At 40.3% G+C, this 21323-nt stretch overlaps 1 protein-coding gene across 3 annotated transcripts in view; it reads left to right on the forward strand.

The window, feature by feature from the left end:
* SPOPL (speckle type BTB/POZ protein like) overlaps positions 1-8576 on the forward strand; it is a 34428-nt gene extending 25852 nt beyond the window's left edge. For all 3 annotated transcript variants that reach the window (XM_035130727.2, XM_035130738.2, XM_035130757.2), the window contains 6 exons: positions 112-289; positions 375-430; positions 1276-1398; positions 2574-2716; positions 2812-2865; positions 4115-8576. In XM_035130727.2, the coding sequence (XP_034986618.1) occupies positions 112-289; positions 375-430; positions 1276-1398; positions 2574-2716; positions 2812-2865; positions 4115-4259 (699 nt within the window). In that variant the 3' untranslated portion in view covers positions 4260-8576. The remainder of the gene's footprint in view (positions 1-111; positions 290-374; positions 431-1275; positions 1399-2573; positions 2717-2811; positions 2866-4114) is intronic.
* The last annotated feature ends 12747 nt before the right edge of the window (positions 8577-21323 follow it).

Genomic DNA, 21323 nt, shown 5'->3' on the forward strand with positions numbered 1-21323 from the left:
AGTGTCACTGCTTGAGGATTGAAGAACTATCTATTTGTTTGTATTCTTAAATCTAGGTTAACCATAGGAGCTGTAACATCATGATCACATAAAATTACTGTTTTTTGCTAGGTGAGCGTGGTCCAAGACTCAGTGAATATATCAGGACAGTCCAGTACAAACACACTAAAGGTACCTGAATGCCGACTAGCAGAAGATCTAGGAAATCTCTGGGAAACAACAAGATTTACAGATTGTAGCTTTTATGTAGGTGGACAAGAGTTCAAAGCTCATAAATCTGTTCTTGCAGGTACCTCCTCCTTCTGTATTATAATTTGTTTGATAAAATTATTTTGACCTTAGTGTGGTACTAATGCTTTTGTCTCTTGCTACAGCTCGTTCACCTGTTTTTAATGCAATGTTTGAACACGAAATGGAGGAAAGCAAAAAGGTGAGAGAATGTTATCATCATATGACTTGTAGTCACTTAAAGGAGGATTTTTTTTTTTACAGAAAACTGTAAGCTTTTGGTGTAGATCAAGAATGCAGTAGCTGGGTAACTGGGTTAGGTTAACTGATTAAAAAAAACCTTACAATTAACTTAAAAGGTGATCAAGATTTTAACTGGACATTGTTTAAAATGGCAATTATTTATAGGGCAGAAAAACTATGGGTAATAGTGCCACATTAGATGGGGCATTTTGTCTTCATGCTCTCCCCGGGGGCAGGGGGCGGGCTGCATTTTCAACAAGACTAATGCATGGCACAATATGGCCTAGCTGCTCCTGAAACGGTCATTGTTACCAAACAAAATGAGGGGCAAAGGACATAGTTGCAAGGATTTAATATTGAGAAGCATTCAAATAAAACTGGCATTGCATTAAAATTTAAACTTTCCCTCAGAAATGGAAATGGAGGGACTAATTGTATGAGAAGCATAGAATTAACATGCCTGGCCCTTAAGATTACAACAGCTAGACAGATTCCATCCATTTCAGCAAGTGCAGTCTTATGGTTCAGCATGCTCTAGAAACCTGTCTGAAATGTATGTGGATGTTAAGATGTTAAGAGTTAGGCTCCCCCATTTTTAACTTTTGAATAGGATTTGAATGTGCCCACCTTTATTTTGATGCAAGGATTCCAAGCAACTACAGCAGGAGCTAAATATCTCCTGTCGCGTTACATCAGGACACTTTGGATATGAAATAGTAAGCTATTAGGAATTACACAGTGTAGGTGGATTGTAATATTTTAAGTCGGAACCATGACAAGTTTTTTCCCTGTTTCACGTAACAGAATCGTGTAGAAATAAATGATGTAGACCCTGACGTTTTTAAAGAGATGATGAGGTTCATTTATACCGGGAAAGCTCCAAACCTTGAAAAAATGGCTGACAGCTTGTTGGCAGCAGCAGACAAAGTAAGTAATTGCCTATACAAGGGCTTTATAGGTCATTTGAATGAAGCCCAAAAAGTGTTTGTTTTGAGAGATTTTTATATAGTTAAGAAAAGGGAACTGGATTATTAGCAGTAGAAATGTACTAGAAGACATAAGATCCTATGTAATTTAGCTAAATGCTTCCTCTCAGGTGTTCTGGGTGTCTTTAGAGAGAACTTGAGGAACAGCTGCCTTCCTGTGCTGTTGTGCAAATTGAATGGATTTGTTTACAAAGAGTAAATATGCAAAGACAAGTGATAGAGGACTAATTCAGGCCTATTGCATTTACGCTGTGTCCAGACATTATCACAGTGTCACGGATACAGAAGGTGAGCTTCAGATGCGAACCCTTAACATTTGTTTAAAGCTTGAGATGACAGCAGCAGGCTTTTATAGCTAATAGTGGACAAATTGTATTTAAGCTGTACAGTGGTACCTCGGTTTAAGTACACAATTGGTTCTGGAAGTCTGTACTTAACCTGAAGTGTACTTAACCTGAAGCAAACTTTCCCATTGAAAGTATTGGAAAGTTGATTAATCCGTTCCAGGCGGTCTGTGGAGTACTTAAACTGAAGCGTACTGAACCTGAAACGAACTTTCCCATTGAAAGTAATGGAAAGTGGATTAATCCATTCCAGACGGGTCCGCGGAGTACTCAACCTGAAGCGTACTTAACCCGAAGTATGAGTGTAATTGGTTCTGGAAGTCCGTACTTAACCTCAAGCGTACTTAACCTGAAGCGAACTTTCCCATTGAAAGTAATTGAAAGTGGACTAATCCGTTCCAGACGGATCCGTGGAGTACTTAAACTGAAAGTACTCAAACCGAAGCGTACTTAAACCGAGGTATGACTGTACATATATATATATATATATATATATATATATATATATATATAGGTTCTCTTCTGCCAGAGATACAACCGCCGGGTAACATAACCAGCCGGCACAGTCCCATTTCACCTCACACGGCCACTGAATGTGTGTTTGAAGGGAGTCTGTGTATTTCCTTCCATTAAAACAGTTGGCAATTCTTTGAGGGGCCAATTACTTCACAGTTACTTAGAAAGTATATACCTATTAGAAACATCTGCTTTTTAGATTAAGGTAGGAAAGAACAAATGTGAATGACAACGGGCTTTCTCCCTCTTCCTTTAGTATGCACTGGAACGGCTAAAGATCATGTGTGAAGAAGCTCTGTGTAGTAACCTCTCAGTAGAAAATGTTGCAGACATCCTCATCCTCGCAGATTTGCACAGTGCGGAGCAGTTGAAAGCACAAGCAATAGAGTTTATTAACAGGTATGTAATTGACTTCCTTCCTTTAAAAAGAATTTGCATCCCGTGAAGTGAAATCTCCTGAAAAATTAATATCTGGATATTCTTTCATGCCATAGGTGCAGTGTTCTTAGGCAACTTGGTTGTAAAGATGCGAAAAACTGGAACAGCAAGTATGTACTGGCTACGCTTCAAAGCTGTCTGTAAACAGGGTGTGGTATTTGGTGCAAGTCCTGTAATCGGAGTTGACCTATCAAATATGACTAAGGGTCATTAATTTGCTATACTCTGAGTAAAACATGATTGAATACAACCCAATCAGTTTTTGTTGTCTTGATCTTAAATTCTATCATAGTGGAATAAACAATGTATACCAAATGGAAACAATTAAAATACCAGTATCCATATAGATTTGTTCCCAACTTTCTCTTGCAAAAGAAATGAAGCCACTTTCTGTTAACAATTTCTTCCCTGTTTCTCCATTTTCTGTAGACTTAAGCAGAGTTGAAACTGAGACTATGGGTGGAATTCCATGTCACACTCTTCTGATTGTTCCATCAGCGCAAGCATTTCTGCTTGCCAGATGGAGCAGTCCCTCTTCTCCTCCCCCCCCCCGCCCCAAATGTACTCTTCTGGGGGTTTTCCTCATTCCCTAGAGCAAATTTGGGGGAGTGGGGGCACCATGTTTCAATAATGGGAGCCCTTCCCCTTGCTTCTGCTAGTACACTTGAGTTAGTTGAATCCGGGCCAGCAATTCTTTCCTTGTACATAGGGCACTGAAATTGACAGAGAATACCTTCCACTGTTCTCATACCACAAGTGCAGCGTCTTAAGTCACAGAAGATATTCTTGTAATGTCCATCTGGAACAGAATAGGGCCTTTGCTGAAACCTTAAACAAGCTTCCCATGTTGATCCAGGACTCGAAGATCTGAAAAACAGCTTTTGTAGTCATGGTCAAACTTAATCATGTGATACAGAGAAGCCAATGTTGGACTTACTGCAAGTTTTTAAATTCTGCTTTGGTAGCAGGGTGGCTGGAGCGACCTAGCGGGACGGGTGGGGTACAAATAATAAAAAATTGGCTTCAAATTGAAAAACAAGTTTGCTGCAGATTCTCCAAGAGCTAGATTGTCCTTTGCAGCCAAGTGCACAATTTCTAAAACAGCTGAAAAAAATGATCCTGGATAGTACAATGCTATGCATGCTTACTTGGAAGCAACTCTCATTGAGTTAATGGGGCTTGCTTTCAGAAAAGTATGCTCAGGATCGCAGGCACTCTTCTAATCCATGGCTTAGATATACCAGCAAGCTGATTTACCTGGGAGCATGTCCCACTGAACTTACTGTGTAACTTCCAAGTGGACATACATAGGATTGCATTGTCTCCTGAACCTGATTCTTGTAATTCTTTTATTGACAGCCAAGCCACGGACATCATGGAAACAGCCGGCTGGAAGTCAATGATCCACTCCCACCCCCACTTAGTAGCTGAGGCCTTTCGAGCGTTAGCATCTGCACAGTGTCCACAGTTTGGCATTCCACGCAAACGACTAAAACAGTCATGAAATCTTCCATGAACTATAGAGAGTAAAAGACTCCTCATCCCTGTCCAGAGGGGTTTCCACAGACCATCTGCCAGAATTTGCTACCCCCTGTCCACAGAACAGAAAGCTTTTAAGAGTGGATAATAATATATGGTTTAATAATCAGCTTTAATTTAGACTGATAACTCTCCAGTTCACTGAAAGGCCTTAACGTCAGTTACTCGAGTTCATTTGTGGTTTTTCTTTTCTTTTTTAAATTGTGCCTCGTCTTTTTGACTCGGCTATGTAGGATTGCACTAGCTCCATAATGCAGTAATGCTGATAAATGAAGACCGTTATTGAAAGGGATCTTCCTTTTAAAAAAACAAAAACAAAAACCCATAATGAAGAGTATAATTTGGTCTTGTGGTAACTGGAAGGTTTCAACTAGCCTCTTATTAAAAGCGCTTGAGTTGAGGGGCAGCAAGCACTCCAGTCAAAGTACTGTATTTAGGGTGCATCTGTCTACCTTCAGAGGGTGCTGTCAGGCATGCTGTGGCAATATATTACTCTGAATATAATTTATTTTTCATTGGTTCAGGTGAGTGAGAGAAATATGCAATGTCCTGGCCCAGAAATGTATTTTGCTAGAATTTCTAAATGCTTACTCCGTGAGTGTCTCCATCAGATGTTAAAAGAAACACACAGTAACCCTTTTTGGCCTGTGTTCATTGCTATTTTACATTTACATTGTACTGAACCAGAGCGAAAGCTAGTATGGAGAGAGAACAAGTGATATATGCTGGGGAAGAAGTGGTTATTTCTCACATGGGATACATGGAAGGTCAAGGATGCATAAGAATGACCAAATGTAAATTTCAGAAATGGGCCAAATTATGGATTCTCAGTATGCACTTTTAATGTGTAACTTTTGTATGTTGTGTGGTACATATATATTTTGGTTTTGATAAATATGGTACAGCAATTGTGGCCTAACTTTTGAAATACATTAAGATGCCCACAGCCACATGGGATTTAGTTTTGTTACTGCAAACAAGGAAAGCATGACTTTAGAGATGTTGATTCAAAGTGACTATCTCAAGTGTTCATGTTAGAATCCATTCTATTTTCACACTCTGGGCAGGCTTAGCTATGTTCCTTTAGTGTGTGTATGCACAAGCCTGTTCACACTAGTGGAAGTTGCACAGACACACACTTAACAGGAAGAATAGGAGTCTGAAATGTCAGTATTTATAAGCACTGACTTGCTGTTTTTAGCATTTGCTATTGTACTAGCATTGTGGATGGTATTGAAATTCTGCATAATGTGAAAAGGATATAACAACCTGTAAACTGCTTGTAAAGGGCCAGTTTTTCTATACAAACCTTCGCTTTAATGCCACCACTTCCAGTGTTTTTGCTAGCTTTGTTTACAGTTGGGAGGATTTGTCTGCAGCAGTGCACATTTGTAAACGCTTCTTGACTGATTGACAATGAATTTTACTTTAAACCTGGTGATGTGCTAGATCTGTTGCGTGGTAAAAGTTGTATTTAACATAGGAAAAGGGAATTGCTCTGAATTTTTAGCTAAATATTTTAATTGACCCGTTTGATTCACATGCTTACTCTATTAAGGTTTGTTTACCTTCTCAAAATGTGCCTCCTTTCTGTTTTCAGTGAGGAGCATTGACATGTTTAAAGTTCTCGAGCATGTTTATTAATTTGAGTAAACATTTATTAAAGAACAGTTGGGGGCAAACAGAGTGCTCCCAAGCCAGCACAGTGCTAAAATGTGAAACATACCCACTTTCTGGCTAAACTCACTCTTTAAGGTGACTTGAATGCAGTATTTAAATTATCATCCTTCAGGCACAATTAAAGGCCATTTTAATTGCACTCCTGGTGGTTTCAGTGGGCCCCAATATTATTCAGTGAACCAAACTGATACAGAGATGCATCATAGCTTATAACATTTATTGGCAGTTTCTCCTAATCCAAACTAAGGTTTTGTAGGTGTTTTATCAGGTAAGCTGTGTCCTTCCATCACAGAGAAACTTCTGCTGCAGTGTAAGAAATTATCATAATGAACAGCCTCGCAACGTGAAAGTTGCAGCTATAATATACAGCGTGACTTGACTATTTAATACCGTAATTGTCCATTTCAGCTTATTCAGAAACTGCTAGATAGAGCAATCAGATGGAAGATCTTAAGCATTTTGTTTACAAGTTTTTAAAAAGCATAATAGCACACTTTGTACCAAAAAAATAATAATGCTGTAGGATACATCTCTATGAAAAGTCCACTTGTCAAATTAACAAAATGTATGTCACATGGTACACTTAGCAGCCAATCATGATAACTGATATAAACGCAGGTCCCACTATGGAATAATCTTTATCTGGAATTTCAGTTATCTGTACACAAAGAATTACACCCAAACCTCACTACCCAAATGGCTGATTCAGATATCTGAACAGCCAGAGTTTACCCTCTTCCTTCCTTGTTTGTGGCTTGCTAGTCTGCAGCAGCCATTTCAGGCAGAAACCAGGCAGGGAGATCAGACAAATCATGGATTAGAAATGTTCCCATAGGAAACATTGGAAACCATCAGCTTGTTATGTGAACACTTGCCTAACAAATGATTTCCTGGAAATGCATTGTGTTCTGAAAGCAGGAGCTGTGTGTATATTGTTCAATGCATTTGCTATTAAAAATGCACAAAATGGGTTAAACAAATCCACATCCCCCCCCCTTAGTGAACCACATGCAGTGTTGTCACTCTTCCAATAGTGCTGGCAAGAACAATTTTCTCTGTCTCACTGCAGCCTGATTACATTTCCTCTTGTTCCATATTAAAAAATCCTGATTGGAACTAGACTTTTCTTTCCAGAGAAGAGATCTAAAGTCCGTTAGAGGTTCTCAGTGGGAAAAGGTGAGAAAGGTCATTTTCACTTCCTTCCTCCTTCAGCCTCAGCGCTCCATCTCCCAGCTGTCCTGCAGGTTCACCTGACCCCCTAGGGCAGCTTGGGGGGGTGCATGGGGCTAAGGGAGCAGGGAAAAATTGGTAGGAATCACCCCTTTCTCCACTGGAGGGCCCTGTTGATTTGGTTCTGCCCAGTGATAGTCTTGATCCTTCCCCTAGTGCTGCAGGAGAAAAGGTCTGTTTGCACATGCGTTTTATGGCTGAATACTTGACATTTGGTGAGAATAGGAACAGTCTACTCATTGGGATTTTCAGCACAGTTACCCAAGTGCCATGTTTGGCTTGCCAACTCTGTCCCTTCAATACCCACCGGCCATCACCATCAAACCCCCCCCCCCAAAGGGAGCACCCTGCATGTTTTGTGTAATGGTGTGTGAGTTTTTAACAGATTTATTTTTCAGAAAAATAGGACTCTATTTGCTGTTAGAAGTGGCTGAGGTTTCACTTAATTGAAGTATGTGACAATGTACTTCAGTGAAGGAAACTTCAGTAACCCATCCAGATTTCGACAGTCCATTTACTGCATGCTGAAGTATGAATGCATAGTGCCTTTTTGAAATATAATGGGATGAACTTGTTTTTGAAAATTCTTGGGAAAGGTATATAGGAGTACTGATGTATGAGGAATACATGAATGCAGAATAGAGTGGGTATGTGTACAACAGTTTGTCTATCTTCAGAAGCTACAGATGCAAAATATGTTTCAGATGTATATTTTCTCTGTGCTCAGTAAACTCTGAATTCTAAAATGAGGTTATTGATAGAAGAAAGGCTTAAGACGATTTGTGTTGGGGTTGTGTGTGTGTGTTTTTGTTGGCATGGTTTCATTATTTAAGTATGGAATTTCAATGAGTTTTTGATGACATCTGCCTTCTAAGCGTAAGACAGAGTACAATATCTTTGTTTGTCCCCTTATGAAGAGGCTGTTCCTTCAAAGTCAAGTCTAAGTAATTGTGCTAAGTAAAGTTCCTATAGAAATTGCTAGGTTAAACAGTGGGAGATGCTTTGTTTTTAGGCTATAACATATGATTTCTTAAACCAATTTATGTTTGTCCCAAGTTTTAATTCTTATTGGCTGGGTTGATTGAATTTTCTTAACACTTCCTACAAACTGTTAGGTACTGGTTTGTTTTACAACACAAGTGCATTGAATTGCTTGCTTTCTGCTTGCAGCAAATGGACTTCCCCTGAAATGGACACTCATTTTTGTCAGTGTTTGCTGTGGTTTGCGTTAATTATACTCTGTAATCTAGTTAATTCTGGATTTTTATATGTCAGAATGAAGGTTTCTCTTTAGTTCTGTTTTAGAATCTAAACATTGGAAGGACTTTAAACCTGGGTCTTAGCTGGGAGTTATTCACATTACCTATCATGTTAAACACTTGCATCAAACCATCCAGCCTTTTATATCCGCCTGATGTTAACAGTGAAATACTTTTTGTACCTTGTTGCTGAAAATATTTTTGCATTTCAGGACATCAAGTTACAATAAAGTTGTTACTTATACAGAAATCTTCTGTGTACCTTGTTGTCTTTGAGACACTGACTTTGCTACGTTTCCCTTGACATATAGCAACTTCAACAAGGATCACAATGTTGTTCACCGTCTTGACAATTTTTTAATTCAGAAATGAATAGAAAACAGATCACTTTGTATACACAGGTTTACAACTTCACACACACACACACATTATATTGATGCTGATTTTAGAGCTCCTTATAGACTGCTACATTGTAGGAAGTGTCATAAAGATTCATATTCAAAAGTTTGGAGTGGCATCGGTGTACATCTGCACCGAGAGCTAGCACACTGACCGCTTCCTACTGAATTTTCACTTGAAGAAGCCTTTCATAGCGAATAGAAGGTTGATTTCAGATCCCATTTTTTGGGTGGTGTTGGGGTGTTGGGTTACAGCTGGGGAGGGTAGAGTTGTGGCATGTGTGCTGCACACAACAATATCTCTGGTCTGTCTGGAATACCTTTTACTAACTAATTTGCCAGTTTGCAAATGTTGGAAGATAAAAACAGCTATTTGTCATCCGTGACGTCCAGATCGGACTACTGTAATGAGCTCCAAAGCACATCCCATTGAAGATGACTTGGAAACTTTAGGTGGTACAAAATGTTGCTGTCCATCTATGGAATGAAATGAGATGGTGAGAATATATTAATATGTTTTCAAGCCACCAGCATAGGTTGCCAGTTTGGGGCCTGATTTCAAATCCCTACTTTTGATCTGTAAAATTATCATCTGCCTAAAGCAGGGCTTTCTCTGTTTTGGCACCTGAGCTACAGAGTGCTCTCCCTAGAGAATCGTGTTTTGCCTTCTTTTCCTGGCCTCTTTTAAAATACTTTGGCAGAAATTACATTTGTTAACTTTGATCATTTTTACACTTGTTGGCAATGAGTTGGAGCTAGACCTGTTATCCTACAAATAGATGGACTCTTTCTGCTAGCAGAAAGGTCTTGAATCCAGCAGAAGCTCCCATGAACTGGGTGCCTCCTCAGGCAGACAGGGAAGTGATATATGCTAGACCCCCAACCCACTGAAGCAGATTTTTCTTTTGGGGAAGGGGAACAAGGTATTTGCAAGAGTTACTGGAATTCTGTTCTGTGCAACTCTGGATATTAGTCCTTGCATTACTAAGACTTTCCTTTTCCAGTATTCTTGTTTTAGTTTCACAAAAATGCAAAACGTTGAGTGATGATTTATAAGTATTGTTCATATCATACTCTGCAGGATTTCTAGGTATTTTCACCACACAAGTACTTTGATTGCTGACTTCCAGCTTAAGAGATGCCTTGGCTGTTTAATTGCTTCGTTATTAAAAGCATCTGCTCCGAACCAATAGTTTAAGAGACAGGTATTCATAACAGAACTATCTGCATTTCAAACTATTGGTTTGAAGCAGATGGTTAGCAATTTGATTTCCAGTCAGCATTTCAGCACAAACATTTTCAGCCACGGTCATCCTGGGGTAGATGGCTTCACCCAAAGTGTAGGCAAAGGACTGAAGAGGGAAGGGAGTGTTGTGAAATAATGGCTTGAAAAATAAAACTGCTTCCTTTCTAAAGCAGGCTGGCTTGTGAGGTACTGCAAAGATTGATGCCCAGTTTGGGACTGAGTCTGCCCCCCCCCCCGGCTTCCCAGCAGCACTTCATCCCATATTGTTTAGGAGGCCATATTGTTTAGAAGGTGAGTTTTTGAAAATGTATTTTTATACAACTCTGGATTTATAGCCATAGTTCTTTGCCAATAACATTCAACCGGGAGGCGGGGGGAGGGAACCACTCTGGTCAGGTCTGGTTAATTTGAAAGCAAACATTTTAAGAGGCTGTAAACTTTACTATTTGTTGGAGGGTGAGGTGGGAAGTGGGTGTGGAGCGAAAAAATGCTCTCCAGTCATTTAGATATTAATAGCAGACTCCTACTTTTGACAAGCTGACAGAATTAGAGAATTGAAACTTGATGAATCTTAATGTTTTCTGTCATGTAGCTCAATTTCCCCAAATTATTTCTCCAATTAGTTCTAGTCTTTTGTGAAGGAATGTCTAATGATAATTAATACATTCTTTTCCATTTGCATATTCAAGCTTGAGCATGTCTAAAACATGCAGATTTGTTTTGAGGGCAAGTCAGAATTTCTGCAGAGGTAAAGAAACGTCATAAATGCACACTACATGGATGAGCCCCCCCCCAGATTTTAAAGTACAACCTTTTCCCCCTCCTGAAGCACAGAATATTAATTAGCATACTTTAACTTGATCCTGTTAAGTGAGCTAGACAACAGTCTCCATTTCTCTATACAGACATCCCCCCACTTATGCGGGGTTACTTTCCGGTCCCTGCACACATAAGTAAAATTGTGTAAAAAACCTCTAAATGCCTATTTCCCCCTGCTTCCCAGCTCGCTCCCGCTCTCCAATCCAGACCAAAATATCTAGAGATGAAGCTCTGGGACCATCTAGAAGCTAACAGAAAGCACCTGCTGCTGTGCTACCCAGTATGTCAGCTGTTAGGCGGGGAAGCTGAGCAGTCTAAACAAAGTCCCAATGCAGCTCAGATTTATTCGAGACTTCCTCTGCCCACACTGACATCCTCTTCAGCCCCAGAGAGGGTTTCCTCACAAGCCACAAGGGCTCTCCAGCTCTCTTCCACCATTTCCTGGTATGATTCTATTTGTTTGTTTCTCGGCACCATGCATAAATGTACTTGCGCACAAATAGAATGCACATAAGTGTGTGGTGTGTGTGTCTGTGTCTGTATTTGCTTGCCCCATACCTGGATCTAGGCATCCAGGGAATTCTTTTACAGTATTTTACCATATGTATTTTTCAATTTAGCCAACTTACAAATCCAAAAACCCAGCACCCAGATCCTACTATCCAACCCAGTACTTTTAGGATTCCCAGGTGTAATCACCAAGAATTCTGCATATCAAGCATGTGGGTCCAGCCTGTAGGTTTCAAAGCCATGTCCGTTTCCACCTTAATGGTGTGTCCTCCTCTGAATCCGATGGCAAAAGTAACTTGCACTATTTGTTGGGCAAAGAAGTATGGTAGAAACCTAAACTTTCCACCCCACAGCTGTAATCCTATAGAGTACAGGCAGTTACCATTTTTGCAGGGTTTCTGTTCATGGCCCCTACGCACATCTGGGGAACGCGCATAAGCCTGCCTTGCCCCCATTCCTCCAGGTCCAAAAGGACGCATATGTTGGCAGTCACACATAAATTGAACATGCATGAAATGGTCACCGCCTGTAGCAGAATTGGTAGGATCCCTAAAAGGAGCAATGTTTCTTGACAAGAAGCAGAGCCAAACTTCCTCAAGCCAGGCTGTGATGTTCAAGCAATTTTAGAGGTATGATTAAAAGGCAGCAGATTGTCAATTACAGAGTTGTGTTGTTGTCACTATTAAGGGGTGTTATTTGGATTGATTGATTAATTGATTGGCTGATTATTTATTTATTTTCCTTGGACATTTATGGTACATATTGCTACCTGGTCCCACCAGTTTCAACAATAAAAGTCTGAGACTTATCACGATGGTAATGTTTTGCCAGTATATACATAATGCTTATTTAATTATTTAAATAATTCCTATATTTATTTATTTATTTATTCATTCATTCATTCATTTAAAAACTCGCAAGCAGTTCACAACCTAATTTAAAGCATCAAATAAAGCTTTACAAAATAAATGTTGCATACAAAGGTCAAATATAAAAGACATATTTAAAGCAGCACAGTTAACAGTAAAACAAAAAATATTATCTTAAATTTTAAAGCGTTGCGGATAAAAATCAAGTACAATAAACTCCCCTCAAAACAGCCTCATTCATAATAAAACAAAATAACAGTGACACAAGCTTCACCCACACTTCCCACATATAGTAGGCTTTAAATCTGCATCCCTTGTTTGTGGTTTTCACAAAGCAATTTACTCCACATCGCTGTGAATAGCTATTTACTTGTGTGTGTATGTCATCATTCTAGATGTGCAGCTGCAGGATGTGAAAAGTCAATCGCATGGTGATAGTCACGGTATAGGGTGAATTAACATGTGACTATATCACGCAAAACATGCCCCAGCCTAGAAGGGCTTAGAGAGATGAACTCCTTTCAACCTTGAGCATTGGCTAAGGTGGCTGAGGTTGGTGGGAATTGAAAATCCAACATCTGGAGGGCTTCAGGTTCTCTTCATTGCAGCCTTGACGCCTTTTCACTCTGGGCTGTATTGAAATATTCTCAAGTGTTTTAAACACAGTTTGAGAGAGTTCCTTCTTGCCACAGATATCTAATCAGCGAGTAGTAGTTTGGCTAGGTCTTTTGAACGGAGAAAAAACTTCTCACGCCAGCTGTTGGCTTGAAGATGGATAGACAGCTAATTTTAAAAATAAAAACTTATTCTAGACAAATATTGGAGAGAGCTTTATACTCTTGCACTGCGTTTATCACCCATCCTATTTAATATAGATTTATTACATTTTCTTTTTTATATGGAACTGGAAGACCAAAAGAAAAAAGAAAAAAAGATATTGCTTGTGAGTGGACAGGGAAAGTAATAACTTCCATCTGCCCGAAGTAGCCTTTGATTCAGGAATCCATGCCAACAATAGGAGTGCTATCAACTGTATTTGGACAGACTTTGCCATTACCTGACAAAGGGAGCAATTATGAGAGCCAATGTGAGCAATTTTGCTAATGCTACCTGACTTCATGCTTCTAAACAGAGCAATAATCAAATTTATTTGTGATGTGTGTTGGGGAGAATGCAAATGGAACACTCCACTGAACACTTGTGAACTGTAAATAGAGCATGAAATCACTTTTGCACAGTAATTCTAAAAAATCAGCACTCTCCCCCCCCCATCCCTCCCCCCACTTTTTGCAATTGGAGTTTTGCTGTGAGAATGTAAAATTTGGTACAGTACAATTTTCACTGGACTAGGCATTAGGAAATGGGGTGGAAGTTTAACAAGGAGGAAAGATCAAGTAGAAAGTCCTTTTTGCACAAAAATGCTCCAGCTGTGTTCAGTATAGAAAGTTTATTGATCTTAAGTCCTATTGAAACAATGGACTAATAATGCACTAAATAATGACCAAGTTATCTCATTGGTTTCATTGGGATATACAGTGACCACCTTTTCTATGGAGCGAGGTCCATGGTTTACAGACTGCAGGTTGATGGACATGCATTTTTATTTTGTAGGGGGAGGGATCATGCTGTGGAAGGTTGCATGTACGCACACACATAATTTTGCATCCCAAAGTTGAGCTATAGCAGGCACCCCCAAACTCGGCCCTCCAGCTGTTTTGGGACTACAGTTCCCATCATCCCTGACCACTGGTCCTGTTAGCTAGGGATGATGGGAGTTGTAGTCCCAAAACAGCTGGAGGGCCGAGTTTGGGGGTGCCTGGTCTATAGCTATTTGTAGACTCTTGGGATGGCCTGCTTCTTTCCCAATCTATTCTTTGTCCTAATACACAATTTAAAAACATTACCCTCTTCCCCTACCCCACAGAGGGTACTTCCAGGAAGGTGGAGGGTGGTGGTGAGAAAAAACATTTTTTGTAAGTTAACTTTTTTTAATAGGGACGGTACCCAGGGGCATCTCACTCATGTTCCTATTTTTCAAACTGATTGCCCCTAAAAAGAGGTATTGTGATTTTTATTTTCCAATCCTCAAGCAGTAAAGTATGTTGTTGCAAGAGACCGGTTGTACCTGTCTTTTGGAAAATTGTCACACTTTGCCCCCTCAGAAGAGGCAACCAGCTAGCAACTTGCATCCAATTCTGACAGAAAATAAAAGTTAGGGATTTCTTATTGGAAAAATTAGCCTGAAAATTAGTGGGCTTAATCCACTTGAAGAGTTCCTTTGCCTGAAAATTTCATCCACGTGTGAAAAAAAGTTAGCCATTTTTAGACTTCACATTATTAACAATGGGTACGAGCAGAACTTCAGATTTAACACAGATCATATCTGGACCTGAATGTCAATCTAATTGGGATAACAGAGCGGCTCTAAAACCGATTGCTCTGCTTCCAATGGACACAAGATTAATATTTTGGTCATTGCATACCCCTAGTATATGTCTAAGCCCGCCTCTCTCTCTGCCCCCCATTGCTTTTATGAACTCCATTCAAACAATATTCTCCCATCCCACTTGGTGTAATGCCTTTTCTACCATGGAAAATTTTGCTGCTCTTCCAGCAGCCATCATTAAAGCTGAATTCGGCTGGGAACATGGTCCCTTTTATTGATTGCAGTGCCTATCAAGTGTATTTATCTCACAATTTGCTAAGTTATCCAAAGCTGTATAAATAATCAGTAGTTTGAATAGCTAATCAAGCATGATAATCACAAAGGTGCAAATGTGTGTTGGAAGGATATTTCTTTCATTTAGTGTGTTCCTTCTGTCGTGAAACGGAATGTATTTTTCCGGTGCTCCGTACATTGTGCTTTCATATTCTGCAGCAGATTAAAATGTCAATCATCTTTTCCCTAGTTCATATAGTGTGTGCTCTAAGCCTCAGGGAAGGGGCGTGCATGTCTAGGTTTGCTTCTGCCCCACCAATAAAAAGAGCCGTGTGGAATGAAATATGTGTGAGGCGGCACAGCGAGGTGTCAAATTTGTCCCGAAATAATGAGTTAGCGCCAAATGCTAATTAAATATTGATGAAAGTCATACTTTCAATTATCTTCATTATGGCCTGATGTTTTATGTAGACATTAAGGGCTTGGAGAAGGAGCTCATATTGTAATTAGTTGTGCTGTACAGAAGCACAAGGTATTTTTCTTCTGGGACGAACTGAGGGCTGGGCTGAAAGTGAAGAGGAGGCACATTTTGCAATAATGCTCAGTACTTTCAGATTTCAGCATTTGGTGGCATTTTTTCCAAAGATAGTCAGATCATTTGTATACCCCATTTTCCACAGATTTGTGCTCAAAGCAGTTTACAACACCTAACGGTCTAAATACACAAATACAACAGCCGCAATAGACAATTAAAACTGTTGCAGCACTAGCAGTCCAACAATTAACAAGTATATGAAAATTAATGGAGCATGAAGCTTACCAACAGGTCATTTAATATCCCAAAGGAGCCCTAAATCTAGTGAGAGTTTTTTCTCCGTTCAGAAGGAAGACCTAGTCCTAGCCAAACTACCACTGCCGGATTAGGTATCTGTGGCAAGAAGGAACTCTCTCAAACTGTATTTCAAACACTTGGTGCTATTTCAATACAGCCCATAATCGGGGCGCTTCCAGATGACCTGTTTGTTGAGCATTTCTCCTGATTTGTTTGTAGAGCCATTCGATGAAGTTGTGCCAAAGCAAGTACTGTATTAACCTACACAGTGATGTGTGCATTTCTCCACCTATTCTAAAGAAGCCCAGCACATGGCCTCCAATGGGCAGGGATAAGTATTCCCAAGAAGAACCTCCCACAGAAGTTGCCAAAGCAAGATGGCGGAGATTATGGTAACAAACAAGAACTTTAAAAAATGAAATGGGCAAGCATTAGTCACACATAACCCTGTTACAAAGACAATGAGAGCTGTGTTTAAATAGTATGTCCTACTTTGATTGATGAGATCAAGGAGAGCTTGAAAGAAGCCACTGTGGGCTCCAGGGAATCGCGGTCCCATCCTTGGCAAAGGTGAAGAGCATTTTCTGTGGCAGCACCCCATTTTCAGGGAACATGTGGATTGCCCCCACAGCTGAGTCATTGAAATGACATTTGAAGACTTCTTTTTAAAACTCAAGCCATTAAGTTGACAATAGAACCAGTGCTGTGGTCTAAACCACAGCCTCTTGGGCTTGCTTATTGTAAGGTCAGGTTCGAATCCCTGTGACGGAGTGAGTTCCCGTTGCTCTGTCTCAGCTTCTGCCAACCTAGCAGTTTGAAAGCACACCAGTGAAAGTAGATAAATAGGTACTGCTGCGGCAGGAAGGTAAATGGCGTTTCTGTGTGCTCTGGTTTCCGTCACGGTGATCTGTTGCGCCAGAAGCGATTTAGTCATGCTGGCCACGTGACCCAGAAAGCTGTCTGTGGACAAACGCCAGCTCCCTTGGCCTGAAAGCGAGATGAGCGCAGCAACCCCATAGTCACCTTTGACTGGACTTAACTGACCAGGGGTCCTTTACCTTTACTTTTACCTTTGTTCGTTTAAATAATTGTTATGATCTGAACTGTTTAAAAGGTTGTACGCAATCATATCATTGCAAGGCATCCTGTGTCCTTAAGGGGGGGGTTAGGGTTACAAATAAAGAAAAATAAAATAAACCATTTACAGAAATGGTTCAAACATCTTTCAGGCAAAACCAAGCTACTTTAGGTCCATCCCAGGCTAAGAAGGATTTTTTTAGTATGTGAAAATGTCCTGTCTGAATCAGTCCATTATGCCCAGTATCAGTGGAAGTGACTCTCTGTGGTTATGACATTCTTAAGTGGAGATGCTTTATATCACTTGGAGAATTGTGATAATTATTAGAACTACTTTTTATGAAGAACAATGAAATGCTTGAAGTGACCCTAAGAATAGATACAGTATGGTACTTGTGGTTAGGTGAAAGAGAAAACGGGATTACAGAATACTACCAGCAATTGTTAGACGTTCAACAGTGGAAGCTCTGAATAGGTTGAGTGAGCACATCTCATGATGAGTTTGGGTTTCATCCTGCCTCATGGGAGGCAAACCTCTGAAGCCCTGATCCCAAAGATTCAATGATCCTAAAAATTAAAGCAAATCAGCTGAAGGGTAATAATACAAGTAAAAGGGAGGAGGGACCTGAGTACCAGCTGCTGTGAGGGCAATTTCAACACTCATAATGGTCTCCCCCCCCACTGTTAAAACTCCAACTTCAGAATTCTGCCACCCCACCAGGGGAAAGAAAGCCTCAGACTATGAGAAAGGAATCTGAATATCCAGAGGCGAAAGCAGGCGGAATTAATGATAGAATAATATTCCAAGGGCTGTTTAATTAAACCACTTTTGCTAATAATGCAGTGCAGAGGATCTGTGTTATGTAATTAAAGATAGTACATTGGTAAATGATAACTATGCAAATCCAAGTCATAAAATTTAAATGCGATTGGTGTTAAACCTAATGCAAGAGGGAACAGAAAGCCAAGTGAAAAAAGATTCTGAGTTATGTCTTCCAACTATAAATGTTAATCAAAATTTAGCAACAGGGTGTGATGAGTGTTGGTTAAATATCAAGTGTTTTAACCATAATTTAAAATATCAAGTTAGTATTAGTTTGCTTTGGTCGCCATTTTCTTCCACAGAGTTATTGGCTTGCATGTTTCCTGACAGTTTTCAATGTTTTGCTGATGCCATTTCTCTAGCTACCACATTTCACGGTAATTCTCTGGCAATGAATAGTCTCAGCTATCTATATGAGGTTCTTCACTGTGTCTTAATATGCTCCTTTTTAAAGCAGAGTGGAACCGCATCAGGGGCGACTTTAAAAATAAAAAAAATAGAGGCTTCCATCTGCATTATGCAGTTAAATCAGTACCATAGCACTTTAAAAAGTCGTTACTCCCCCCCCCCCCAGGATTTATGAGAATCGTAGTTCATTAAGGCTGCTGAGAATCATTAGGAGACCCCTATTCCCCTAACAGACCTACAATTCTCAGAGTTCCCTGAGAAAAGGGATTGACTGTTAAACCATTCAGATTGTTCTTACTAAAAACATGCCAATGCTGCTTTTGGGTGTGAGGTTCAATGGGGAAAAAATGCATACACAAAATGCATTGAAAATTCTGCGTTGGTGCATAGAGGGTGGTGGAAGCTTATTTTCTCCTGCTCTAGAGGCTAGGACCCAAACTAATGAATTCAAGTTGTAAGAAAAGAGAGTTAAACCACCAGGAAGAGCTTTAGTTGAACAGTGGAATGGGCTCCCTTGGGAGGTTTTGCTCTCTCCATCTTTGGAGATTTTTAAGCAGATGCTGGATAGCCATCCTTCATGGATGCTTTAGTTGAGATTCCTGCATTGCAGGGGGTTGGACTAATGACCCTCGGGACCCTTCCAACCTTACAATTCTATGATTCTGTAATTCTATGTTTGTCCTCCTCCTTTCACAATCAGGAGTCTTCCAATGAAGCTGAATGCTGGAAGGTTCAGGACAGACAGAAGGAAGTACTTCATGCAGGGTATGCTCATGAGATGTTGGCCACCAACTTGGAGAATTTGAGGATTAGACAAATTCAGGGAGGACAATGCTATCAATTGCTATCAGGATATTGCCTCCAGTATCAAGAGGCAGTATGGAGATCATGAGTGGTAGAGTTACTGCTTGTGTGCTTCCCATATGGATGCTGTGAGCAAGGGAGGACTTTGGCAATCTTCTGTAATATGGAGCCCTTTGCGAGGTCAAAATTTGACACCCCAAAATGGATGTCTTGTTATGAATCTTCACAGTTTTGGGCCCCCTCAGTTCAGCACCTTGTGTCAGGGAACTGCTGAACTAGATAAGCCTCTAGTCCGATGTCAAAAAGGGGCAGGGTGGGGGCAAAGGCAGAATGGGGAAATCCCCACCTGTGTGTCTTGGTGGTGTGCACAGTGGCCCGGAACAGAACCTCTTTGTAAGTGGGGATTCCCCTGTGCCCCAGCAGGACTTGTCTTATGTTACGACATACGGTATTCTTAGCTGGCCATGAACTTTGAAGCATCTTTTCTTCCAAGACCAGTCAAAACCCAAGTCTGAGAATCTTCTGGAGGAAGAAATGAAATGCATAAATGTGCTTTCCCTTAAGGTGGCTGTGAAAGTTTTAAATACAGCAGTGAAAACGATAAAGAAAGTGCTTGCTGTGCAAACACTCAAACATACTCTGGTTCTGCGGATCACAATCGCTGGCAACTATAGCAAACATCGTCTCGAAGAGTGTTTTCCCTGAGTGCTCACTAAGCAACTAAACCAAGGATGGGGGTTCTGTCACTCGCTAAATGTTGTTGGACAGCCCCAGCCAGCATGGCCACTGAATAGGTATGATGGGAATTGTAGTCCAACATTATCAGGAAGGCCACAGGCTACCAATTTTTGTGCTAAATAGTGCCCATTTTAGCATGCTGTTGGTTAATTTCTTTACATGTTTCTCTTCCTCCACACTTCCTGCTTAAAATAAAATCTCAGAGGAACTACAAATAGCGCCCCCTCCCCATCTCTTCTGTTCTAAATACCTGATTTCCAATCTGAAACCAATTACAACATATCACCTTTCAGGGAGATCACCGACTTATGTGGAATTGCTAAGATAAGGTAACCAAAGCTTAATTGCCTTTACTTATGATGAAAGAACAAGTGCTGTCTTGTGGCTAGGAACGAAGCGAGAGAATGTGTGTGCAGTATAAATTGGATTTGCATCTAAGGTTATCAAATTGGGAGTAAAAGCCACAAGGACAAATGAGGAGACTTGAATTGAGGACACAACCATAAATTGATTTGGAGCTTCTGGTGCTGCCTACCTGGTTCAGAATGGAGATATGGCAATGTTTTTATTCTGACATAAAAGGAAAGGTATTCACGAGGAAGTTTGGAAAACATTACAGTGCCGAAAGAATCAGGAATGACCTTGCCAAGTCAGACTAAGGTCAGTTTGGACCAGGAGTGGCTGATCTGTGGCCCTCCAAGTTACTGTTGCTGGACCAGTGGTGCATTTATGATCTGTACGCCGGCTCCCTCGGCCTATAGAGCGAGATGAGCGCCACAACCCCAGAGTCGTCCGCACCTGGACCTAATGGTCAGGGTTCCCTTTACCTTTAAGTCCCATTTAACTTAATAGGATTTAATTTAGAGTAGTATTGCACTGTGCCAGTAAATGCTGGACGTGTCTAATTGAAATAAGCCTTATTGAGTTTAATGGGGCATTATTCCAGGTAGGTGGGTGTAAGTAGGAGCCCTGATGAATTTTGATAAAGCGTCATCATAAAACATGGCATTTCGCTGTTGCATTGAGAAAAATAAATTTCAAAAGGAAATCTGACCTAACAAATGACAGATTTAACAAACTCTCTTTATTTACATAGAAATATGTGTACACATGTGTTCTGTACTTGTACACATACATTTCTAAGTATATATACATGTATAGTTTCCACATACTCTACAATAAATAACTTTTAGCTTGTGTTTTAAACTGCCTAGACTTGGGTAAAAATACATGTTCAAAAAATAATGACTTACGACTAAATTACAAAAGCACCTGAAATTGAACTCATAAATCTTCGCAACAAAACCTAGCTTATATACAGCTAAATCTAGGACACACAACACAAATGTGAACTAGAATTTTAGTGGTTCATTATCTTGGTAGAAAGGAACAACTGAAAGGGAACTTAATGCAAGAAACCAGTTTTCAACCCTGGGGGGGGGGGGGAGAGTAGCAGGGATCTGCTCAGGTTTATGACCAGCCAAATAAAACCCACATTTCTAAGCTGCTACCTTCTAATAAGTTCTCTTTAATAAAAAGGATTTTGGGGTGGAGATTTTACTACAAGGGAGAAGAGAACGGACAATATGATTTAGATGTAGGAGCGGATGTATTGATGACTGGGCGATCCAGTGTATTTGCTGCTCGCCCATTACTTAATCTGAATTGGAGTTTCTC

Source organism: Zootoca vivipara, chromosome 1 (assembly GCF_963506605.1).
Source record: "Zootoca vivipara chromosome 1, rZooViv1.1, whole genome shotgun sequence".
In the NCBI taxonomy this organism is placed as follows: Eukaryota; Metazoa; Chordata; class Lepidosauria; order Squamata; family Lacertidae; genus Zootoca; species Zootoca vivipara.